Raw genomic sequence first — 11,954 nt, 5'->3', positions numbered from 1 at the left:
TCATTGGTGTGAACATTACAAATATTAGCGTGTGCTAAATGAAAATATTTATAAAAAAATTTGAAGCAACAATCGTAATATATTTACTTGCCCACATCAAATACAGTTCTGCTGCTGTTGTAATGTATTGTGTATCCCAAAATATAAATATGAATCCGTCAAAAAAAAACACACACTTAGATATAGTTGATAGTTCTTATATCTACATTAATATAACAGGTGTGAAAGTATCTCTGTGTATCTGCTGTTTGACGCTCTATCACGACCAAACTGTTGAACCGATTTGATGAAATTCGGTATGAAGCAAACTTAAACTCCAAGAAAGGACATGGGCTACTATTTTGCCAAACACATGCCAAGCCTAAAACACGAGCAAAGCAGCAGGCGACTTCTTGTAAGTTATAAATATTCAAACTATTGCGAAAATATTAGTCACGACTTTGCATTATTACAAGGGTTTTGACTTTAAACAAATTTATCTACGACTTTGAAACATTGTTCTCTCTAAAGTGATCAACACATTAATTAGACAGTCTTTAATATTAATATTTATTTTATTTGATGCAAATGCCTTAACTTATTTGAAACCAAACATAATTTACGTTTACAATACAATTTCAACGTTTAAAGAAAGTGTGAAATATTAAAGCATTCCTATTTTTATTTTAATGGCCACATTTACATAATGTCTTCGTATTCCTTCGAGATGATTCAGCCGGAGAAATTATTCCGTTGGTCTTTGTTTGAAACTTTCTTGTTTTACTCTCTACTCACAATAGATGTAGGATTCGAAATATTCAAAGTGTCCTTTTGTTTCGTTGCTGATGTATGATGATATTTCTTCAACATTTCGTCAAGTATTTTTACTTAAGAGAACACACTTGTGGTGAAAACTTACTTTTTGATTAATAACGGTATGAGATATTCCGCGCTGTGTGTAAAATTTTTAAACTACTTTATAGTTAATACCAATCTTCCTTAATCATATCTGATGCTTTTTCACCAATCATTATTGTTGGTGCATTTGTGTTCCCACTTACGATAACTGGCATTATTGACGCATCAACCACTCGCAAATTATGGATTCCGTAAACTTTTAATCTGGGATCAACAACCGCATCTTTATCCCATGCTGGTCCCATTTTACACGTTCCCGCAGGATGGAATATGGTTGTGGTGTATTGTGTGAGTAAACAGGCAAAGTAATCATAAGTACCCCAATCGTGTTGAGTGCATCCTTTCACTGGTACTCTAACGAACTTCGCACCGATATATTTGAACGTTTCTGTGTTTTCTAAACTAACAACATATCGCATACCTTCAACTAATACATCAACGTCCTCTTTGACTGTGAAAAATCTTGAATATATCAAAGGTTGCCCAAAAACAGGGTCTGTTTTATTTAATAGAAGAAATCCTTTACTTTTTGGTACAAGTAAGAGCGGTCTAGCGCCAATGCCATTGTAGAAAGGTAGAGGAAGAATGTCAGTTGCTAAGTAAGTTGTGGGATCCGAGTAGAAGTCTTCTACATTTCGACCATTAAAATGAATTTGAATATCGGGTACATCGTCCGTGGCATACTTAGTTTTTACAAACGCTATGCTATTAAGAAGACTCGTAGAACTTATTGGTCCAGTTTTCTTACATTTTTGCTTATAATATCTTTTGATTTTATTCAGCATCTTTGGGGTACTAACAACTGTTGATGTTTTGTTAGAAATAGACATTATAAGAGCGTTTGTTGTGACGTGATCTTGTAAGTTTCGACCGACGCTTAAATCTGCGAGAACGGGTATATCTAATTTTTTAAGTTCATCTTCAGGTCCTATTCCAGATAGCATCAGTAGTTTTGGAGAATTTAATGAACCACCGCTAACAATTACTTCCTTTTTTGCAAGTGCTTTGTAGCGTACTCCATTTTTATAATAAGTAACTCCTTTGGCTGCTTTTGTGTCAGGATCTATATTTATTTTCGTAACGTGTGCATTCGTGATTATATGTAAATTTTTACGTTCATTTCGAATAGGTTTGATAAAAGCAACGTTGGTTGAAACCCTCCGCCCGTCTTTAGATGTCGATTGTCCTATATTTGTTCCGTAATTATTTTCTTCATTTAAATCTTTTAAGGGAAGCCCTTTTTCTTTGAAAGCGGCCACCAACATCACAGTATTTATGTCAGTGTAAGAAAATCTTTCAACAGTCAGGGGTCCATCCACCGAATGATAATATGAGTCCTCAAATACTTTATCACGGTTATTTTCTGATTTTTTGAAATAAGGCAGGACCTGAATGAAATCAAGGCATAAAATATTTGAATAAAAATAAAGAAACACACGCATATGCATATATGAGTAAAAAGTATAACTGACCTCGTTGTAGGTCCACCCGTAGTTACCCATTTCGGCCCAGTTATTGTAATCGTGACTATTTCCTCTCATATAGACTAGATAGTTGATTGCACTGGATCCTCCCATAGTTTTACCACTGCAAAGAAATTATACGAAACGTTAGCAACGTTGCAATTATTAGAATAATAATTAGAGCGAAAACACGTTTAAATTGAATTACTGAAAAAACGAACGAAAGCTTAAATATTTTATGTTTATACGTTTGCAAGTATATAAGAACTGAGTCTGCCACTCAGAGAAGCTACTTAAGAAGCAATTTTAATAGAAATATAGTAAGATGTCCCAGTGGTTAGAACGCGTGCATCTTAACCGATGATATCGGGTTCAAACCCAGGCAAGCACCACTATTATAATAGTATGTAGCACCACCACTATATATATATATATATATCTCTCAACCATATTGAAAAAATATTTACTAATAATAAAAATCAATATTTTTCCCTTAATCGTTTTATCTAAATTAGAGTAATATATTTCATATACAATATCCTACGTACAATGAGTTTGACAAACAGCGACTTTATTTTAAACTATTTTGAGGTTATGCTTTTAAGATAATTTAAGATAATATGGTTGATAAAAATTATACTTAATTATTATACATTTTTTCTGTTAATATTTACCTTGTCCAAGTACAAGTCTGGCCCTGTAAAGAGCGACATGTTAATTTTTCGGGTTGTGTCGTGTACTTCCAATCGATATTAGACCTTCCTAAAGCGGTTGCTAATGCAGGAACACTTGTTATATCTGGTTCTTCGCCCCCAGCTTCTAAAAGTAGTATCTAAAATTGTATCAAATTATTCATATCATTATCAGAATTAACATCTTCATGTACAGTTGGGGTAAAAAAAGGTTCGTCACCTTAAGATTTCTTGTGCTCAATATGAGCGATAATCTGCTTTACTGATTGAGAATGACGTATTCTGTCGCAATGATTTGATGTTTAGATTCAAAAGGTACTAAGAGTTAAACCATGATAAAGGAATGAATTAGAAAACTGACAAAGGCTTTTTTTCTCTGACTATACATCATGTATAATGGTATTATATAACAGGCTTAATTTAATTCACCAATGATTGTGTTAAAGTTTTTGAAGATTCAGTAGAGATAGCCCAGTAGTTAGAATGTGTACATTTTAAACGATGATTGCATATTGAAACCCAGGCCAGTACGACTGATTTTCACGTGCTTATTTTGAGTTTATAATTTATCTCGTGCTCGGTTAAAAAACTTCGTGATGAAACTTGCATGTGTCTAATTTTAACGAATTTTTCACATATGTTTTCACCAACCCGTATTGAAGCAGCGTTTTGGAAGTTGCTCCTAACCTTCTCCTCAAAGGGAGAGGAGGCCTTAGCCCATCAATGGGAAATTTACAGTCTGCACACGTTAATGCTATTTTAAAGATTATAAACTTCTTGTAATTCTCAATAAATCGTTTTGATATCGATGAATAGATTTTTTTGTTAATGGAAAGGTTCCTATTATATAATAACAGTACAGTATAACAAAATTTCCATTTACTTCGTTAGTTGTGAATACGAACTCCGCAACTCCGTCGAGAGTTTAGTTATTTTCAATATTGGTATATTTTGCTTTAATAGTTTCTCAATTAATATCAAAACTTTCCGAGATTCAACAGAAACTAGTTCCGATTGCAACAGTCCCAAAACTTCATAGTACTCTTTACATGTTGTAAATTGTTGTTCTGTGGATTGTATTGAATGTTTTACCTTTGTATTTAATAGAACACTTTAATCTGGCAATATCTGTGCGAAATCTATATGTGTATTAATATTATAAATGTGAAAGTAACTCTGCCTGTCGCTCTTCAACTACCAGAACCGCTGCAGCGAATTTGATGAAAATATGTGGTTGAAAATAACCTAACGTGAATTCAATAGTAAGAGGTGACGAACTTTGGCTGAATTGTTATGACATAAAATTTAAATCTAAAAACAATTTATGGATCTTTGAAGACGAGGAACAGCCGACAACTGTCAAACAGCCACGATCCGACAAAAAGAAAATAGTCGTGGTCTTTTTTGGCAAAATGTGTATAATCAAGCGAATAACTCTTGATGAACAGTAAACTGTTACCACAACATGGTACACAGGGTTTTTTTTTGCCTCAACTGATTGAATCTCTAAAAAACCTTCGGCCATACTCACCCATTGATATTTGCTGACTTTATCACGATAACGTACGTGCGCAACGTGCTCAATTAACTCAAGATTTTTTAAGCCAATCTGGACAAGTTCTACTGGAGCATCCTACCTATAACCCTGACCTCAAACTCTGCGCCTTTGGACTCTGCTCAATGATCAAGGATAAGCTGAAAGGTCACCGGTATACCAATGATGAGCAGTTAATTCGAGCATGGGATTTGGTATTTGAAAAAGTCTCTGAAAAAACGTGGAAGAAAGTTTTTGACGGCTGTTTTCGTCGTATGGAAAAATGTATTGCAACCGACAAAACTAAATTTGAAATATTATGATACTACGTATTATGCTTTGATAGTTTTACGCTGATAGTACAAACTTATTTATTAGTTGTTGCTCATGGTATCGCCCTTGTTTTAGGTGTTGAACGATAGATAAGGTCTAAACGACAGACAGCGTTACTTTCGCATTTATAATTTTCTCACCACTATATATATATATGCTTAATTTGTGTTTATAATTCATCTCGTGCTCGCCGGTGAGGGAAAACATCGTGAAGAAACCTGCATGTGTCTAATTTCATCGAAATTCTGCCACAGGTACATTCCACCAACCCGCATTGGAACAGCGTGGTGGAAATTGTTCCAAGCCTTAAGTAAAATTTACAGGCTGTTTACTTTACTTTACTACTTTATAAAAATATACAAAGACTGAGTGGCAAAAAGGGCAATGGTCGGAATGAAAAACCATCAACGTAAGATATTCGTTGCGTGTTAAAGATGGACGTAGAAAGGATTTTGGCAAATATTTATTTTAGACGGGTTGAAATATCCACCAATATTCAACTTTATCCATTCGAACCGCCCGAAGTGTCATTCTTTTAAACACACCCAAACAAATAACTATGATTATATTTACTTTCAGAATTGGATAAACTTATCACTTTAAAAATGCCCGCGATTAATCGATTTTTCAGCATATCTTGCAAAATAGGCAACTTTTATTATAAAATACTACGGTTTTTCCTACGACTTTGTTAACGTAGATTAATTTTCAAATTAAGTTAAAATATTTCATTGACCTCTTTGTTTATAACGCTTTTTTCCAATTAAAATGTAGCCTATGTCCTTTCTCAAGCTCTAGACTATTTGTATACCAAATATAATTAAATCATGAAAGTAAGACAGACAGACAGAGTTACTATCGCATACAGGCAAAAGGCACAAGGGAAATAGCATCTTAGTTCCCAAGATTGGTGGCGCATTGACGATGTAAGGTATAGTTAATATTTCTTATAGCGTTTTTGTCTATGGGTGATGGTGACCACCTAATACTGTTGTGAATAAAAAATAGAAAATCACGTAAGAAATTTGCATAAATACTTCAAATGAACGTTATATTATAATCGGCAGTTGTTTACTATAAGAGAATTCAGTTATTTTTTAGGTTTCGGTAAAATGTTTTAGATTCCCAGCCTAATCTATACTAAAACCTTCGCCGAAACGCAATGCATTCTTTGGTATACCTTTTATGCTTAATGTTAGTGTTTTCATTTATGTGTAATATACTCTGTGTCAAAAATACAACTATTGTATATAGTAATCTCATCTTATTTTGAAATCTAAAAAAATTCTATTATTATTGGTTGATTTACACACACATTGGTTAATCCCGGTTACGCATATCGTAGTATCGACAGAATTACGGAACGGAATTGAATTCGGCATTTTTTACTTGGTCCAATTTCGTCTTTGCAAATAATGTATCATTCTTATTATTTACAAAGATAATATTGGATCAAACAAAAAATGCCGAATATAATTCATTTACATCGGTTCACTTCGCACCTAACAATATTTCATGGTCATTGCGTTCGATAAAATAACAATTAAAAAAGCAAAACAAATGCTAGTGTCAAGAACTGTCATAAGTCAGGTCATAACAGCGACTATAAATGAGAAAATAAGTTAGTTTGGTTGCTACGCTTTCCAGTGTCGTCCTTAACCGACGACCCGGGCAACACTTATTTCCCCTTTTTTATATTCGACCAGGGTCGGAAAGGTCATAGATGGGCCTTAAAAATATGGACCGACTCTAAGGATATTGAGGTTGTGTATAGGTTATCCTCTGAATTTGGCACCTTCACTCCCATCGGAGCTCCCTCTAATGCCGGCAGGTTAAACGTCTGAGCTTCACGAAAACTTTGCGTGCAAGTTGTCAGGGGTAATGAAAAATGATACCTAGCTCTTAAAACCATCCCACACGCGGGTAAAGCCTACTAGGTAACTAATATATTTTTCTAACTACCCGCCACGGCTACGAACGGGAGCAATGCTGGTACTAAATTTACTACAGACTTTGTTTATTTGTGATATTACATTATAAACCTGTGAAATTATCGGTGTTTCTTTACTATATTGTCCATTTACAACAACCTTTCTCTTGATTCAGTCTTTCTATTAAAAAACCGCATCAAAATCTGTTGCGTAATTTTAAAGATCTAAACCCTATGTATATAGGGACAGATAGCGGTTAGTGACTTAGTTTTATACTATGTAAAGATTACCTAAGTCTAGCGGTTTCATTTCCGATACATTTGTGTAATAATCCTATCTTATTTCGTTTTTTTTTTTTATCAATTGATGTTCATAGCTGCCGTCCTGTTCCTTAGGATTTTTGCCGGAAAATTTCGCTAAGGATCAACGCGTTCTTTTTTCCGGGACGTCTGCTTATTCCCTGTTGCATCGTAATTCCGATTTTTCCGATGGATTTTTTCCGCTGGATTTTTTCGGGAGTCGAATTAAAAATAAAATTGAAATACGTCGAACGAAAATAGTTTTCTATTGAGACTATCTTTTATTCTCAAAATATTTGGGAAAAATAAAACGAAATGCAATGGTCAAAACGTAATATTATGTACGTCAAAATAAAAGCTAATTAATTGTAAGCAATACAAGAACTTAAAGTGAGTAAAAAGAACTTGGCTCGACTCCAAGTATTTCTACTGCAAAGCGATTACAATTTGATTAACAAGCGAAAATGTTTGCTGTTTATATGTAAATAATTATAATTAAGGTTCAAGTTTGCATACATTCACGTTTTATTTATTACGTTGAGAGTATCCAGTAACACGTGCTTACATCTAGAATTGTAACCGATATCTTTTTATACAAATAAAATACTTTAAATATTTTATTTTTCAATGTATGTGTTCGTGTTTATCTCAGCAACTTCCGAGTGGATATTGGTTTCATTTTAGAATAAATTTTGAAAGGAGTTTGTTTGAAATTTTATTATTACACGGGTGCAATAATCACAGTAGAAACTTTTAAAATTATCAGTGTTTCTTTACTATATTGTCCATGTATTGTATACAAAAATCTTTCTCTCGAAACACTCTATCTATCAAAAAAAAATTGCATCAAAATCCGTTGCGTAGTTTTAAAGATTTAAGCATACAAAGGAACATAGGGACATTGAAAGCGTCTTTGTTTTATACTATGTAGTGATGATGTCAAAATATCGTCGATTAAGAATTTATTTAAATAGAGAAAATCATTCGAAAATTATTTACGAATCAGTTGTGTTGGTCGTAGTCGTGACACTCTATAATAATTTAATTGATAAATTTAATTAGTATTCTAAATGTAATTGGAAATGATCCTTTTTGGGTAATTACACATTTTTAATATGCATATATGAACAAGAAAGAGAATCAACAAACAACATACCTAGTTACAGCAAACAACAACAACAGCATGTACCTAGTTACATATTTACCAAAATTATAATCCGTTCATGGGGAGGCCGTGACAAGTCCTACTAATATAAATGCGAAAGTGTGATGGATGTATGTATGTTTGTTATCCATTCACGAAAAACCTACTGAACAAATTTGCATGTAATTTTACAGTAATATAGGTTATACATCAGAATAGAAAATAGGCTACATTTATTATGGTTTTATGTAATTTGGTCATAATATAATCATCAACATCAAGTATCCGTGCGAAGCCGGGGAGGATCGCTTGTCACTATCACTATCACTATATAGTATAAAACAAAGTCGCTTTCTCTGTCCCTATATCTCTATGTATGTTTAATTTTTTACTGTTGCGGTTTTATTAATAGATAGTGTGATTCGAGAAGAAGGTTTTTGTATATAATACATGGACAATGTAGCAAAGAAACGCTGATAATTTTAGAAGATTCCACTGTGACGTCATATTGTTGCACCCGGGCGAAGTCGGGGCGGTTCGCTAGTTACCAATAAATGAAGTGATTACATTGTCATTGATATTTCAGTTATAATTACATAATTACTTATTGTCAATGTATTTGTTTTCGATGTCGAATTTTGTACTTTGCGGATATATTGGTTTTTGTGTGTTTAATATCATTATATTAGTATATCATAATATACCGTGTTTATTACTGGAACGGTAATTATTTTTGAATTATGAATTAATGTATAGTTAATTATTTAGGAGCTAAAATGGCCCAGTGGTTAGAACGCGTGCATCTTAACTGATGATTTCGTGCTTAATTTGTGTTTATAATTCATCTCGTGCTCGGCGGTGAAGGAAAACATCCATGTGAAGAAACCCGCTGTCTAATAATAGAAATTCTGCCACATGTGCATTCCACCAACCCGCATTGGAACAGCGCAGTGGAATATTTTCCAAACTCTTTAATGGGAGAGGAGGCCTTAGACCAGTAGTGGGAAATTTACAGGCTGTTACTTAATTATTTCAAATTAAATTAAGTGACATTTTTTAGCTGTAGTTGAATTGAATTAGACATGTGTAATATACGCTCTATAGCCAATTCAAATCGAAGGAGGTAAACAATCCGCAGATTTACATATCCCATGCGATTTGCTAATAGATCTACTGTATAATGCATTACAATTAGTTCTTGATCAATAGATCATTATTTACAAGCGATTCACCCGGCTTCGCACGATTGCAATACTGATACTAAATATACTGCAGAATGTCTTATAATGTTCACAATTTTTAAATCACTATGCTGTGCATGTATTATACATATAACCCTTCCCGCTGAATCAATCTATCTTTTAAAAATATATATATGGTATATATATATGGTCTTTTAAAACGGCGCTTATTAACAAATCCATAATTAATAACCAAATAATATACAATATCTCGACTAATTACTATCGATTGAAATTCTAAATTGATAATCTTAACTCTGTGGTTGGAATAGGATGTACTGTTATGTAATAATCCCTATTATATACTGGTCCATTTTTATTATAATATTTAACATTTTCATTTATACACATTTAATTAAAGCTGTTTTTTAAGGTAAATAGTCTAAACAATGGGCTTGGTTCATTCTATAGTATAAAAGTCGAATAAATTAAATAATAATTGTGTTACATTATATTAAAAACATTTTCTATAAAATAATAATCAACACTATTTGTATCAAGAAACGAATTTGCTCTCTAACTTCCCAACCATTGCCTTGAAGTTTGAATATTTAATTTAAATATAAAACCTCCTTTCATTGAATACTTTGCGATAAATAAAACCAGATAACCACATAGCGACAGTTCGCATCGTAATCAGTATTAACTAACCTAACACGACTAAGTAATTGTTATGACGTTTATATAATGTCTACTGATCCAGAAATAAATGCCTATCGCTATCTGAAACAAGTTTTTATACGATGCTTACGTCATTCATTGTTAATTCTTTAAAATTACGAAGTTGCTTCAGTTCAAGTGGTTTTGTTGTCTCTTTTTTTCAAATAAAAGTATACTTTATTTGAGTCACCTCTTATTTTTGAATCGTCATTTAACAAGGTAGTGTTATATGTGTAGTTAGTACTGGTTCTGAATGTAGATTGTACCGAAAATAATTTAATATGTTTGTCTCACCTAAATATCCTGATATAAAAACTTTAGTTGAATACATGAATCAATGAATTTGGTACATTAATTGTGATGTTATTTGATACAAGATTTGAATTGCTTAATAATTAGCAAACTTGAAAATATTTAGAGAGAAAAAGCCAAAGAAGGATTTATTGACTTTGTTGAATTGGAAACTTTATATTACAATTTACGATGACTTACCTTCCATTCCTTTATTTCTGATAAGCGACTGGCCACAACGCATCCAGCTGATCCAGCACCAACAATAATAAAGTCGTATTCTTCAATTTTGTTCTTATTTCTACCCCTTCTTGCTTTTTTACTTTTTATCCGTAACTTATCATTGCGCAAATTTGAATTTCCATCATCAAAATATTTGGCAAATTCTAACTGATATTGTTTATAACTGGGAAATTTGTACATATAATCCGAAAAAGGATTTTTGAAAGACATTTTTGGGAAATAATTAGCAAAATCTTCGTCACTTTCACTAGAAAATGGATATGTAGATTTCGACTGTAAACGATCGAAGGTCAAATCCAAATTGCTCTTTAATAATTCAGGTTGCAGTGATATGGGTGAAAGTTTTTTCTTTCCCCATGGAACGCTGTATGTGACACCACCAAAGAGTTTCATCACTAATGCCAAAAACATGAAACCAGTTGAAGAGCATTGTGTCAATGGAGCTTGTTTTTCTAAGCAAACGTCACTTAAATTTAACGGTACCCAAGAAGACATTTTCGTATCACTCAGTCACTATTTGATATAAACATGTATTTATTGTTTGTTGCTATAGCAGTTTACCTTAACACTAATTTGATAACGTTATCTACTGTTACACATCTCACTGTTTTGAAAAAACCTTCATTAAAATGAGGTCAATATTTATTTGCATTTAATTATTTTCGATGTTCATCTTATAAATTTTAACGATCAAATGAATTCTTAGTTAAACGCAACAAATTAAATGTCCGAATATTTTTCGATTATGCAAAGCGTACGGAGCTCTTTGACATTTTTTTTACCTTGTCATTGAAGCAATATTAATACGATTTTTAAATAGTTTTGATAACAAAAATAGCAGGTGCTATGTTTACTCAAGCATAGCAGCAGCTAACAATAAAACCTATTTCTTTAAAAAAATAACTGACTTTGAAACGTTGAACACATAATAGTGTATTGACAAGTATTACATGATTTTGTAATAGTCTTTAGATTGTATGAACATTTGCAAAATTACAATCTCTAAGTAGTATAAAATAGATTAAATAGAGTCGCTTTGCAACACTTGTACGCATAGATATTTTAAACTAGTAAAGTAAAGTAAAGTAACAGCCTGTGAATTTTCTCACTGCTGGGATAAGGCCTCCTCTTCCATTAAGGAGTGGATTTGGAACATATTCCACCACGCTGTTCCAATGCGGGTTGGTGGAATGCACATGTGGCAGAATTTCAATAAAATTAGACAC

The 11,954-nt window shown here is 32.7% G+C and overlaps 1 protein-coding gene across 1 annotated transcript; it reads right to left on the bottom strand.

The window, feature by feature from the left end:
• Positions 1–719: 719 nt before the first annotated feature.
• LOC124539184 (glucose dehydrogenase [FAD, quinone]-like) lies at positions 720–10,938 on the bottom strand. The gene is made up of 4 exons (XM_047116482.1): positions 10,687–10,938; positions 3,035–3,192; positions 2,370–2,484; positions 720–2,285 (listed from the first exon to the last, which is right to left on the bottom strand). Exons 1-4 carry the CDS (start codon positions 10,936–10,938, stop codon positions 963–965), a joined length of 1,848 nt encoding a protein of 615 aa, XP_046972438.1. The 3' UTR covers positions 720–962.
• Between the last annotated feature and the right edge of the window lie 1,016 nt (positions 10,939–11,954).

Source organism: Vanessa cardui, chromosome 22 (genome assembly GCF_905220365.1).
Source record: "Vanessa cardui chromosome 22, ilVanCard2.1, whole genome shotgun sequence".
In the NCBI taxonomy this organism is placed as follows: domain Eukaryota; kingdom Metazoa; phylum Arthropoda; class Insecta; order Lepidoptera; family Nymphalidae; genus Vanessa; species Vanessa cardui.
Note: the sequence above shows the minus strand (reverse complement) of the source record. Positions and strands in the feature narration are given on the sequence as shown.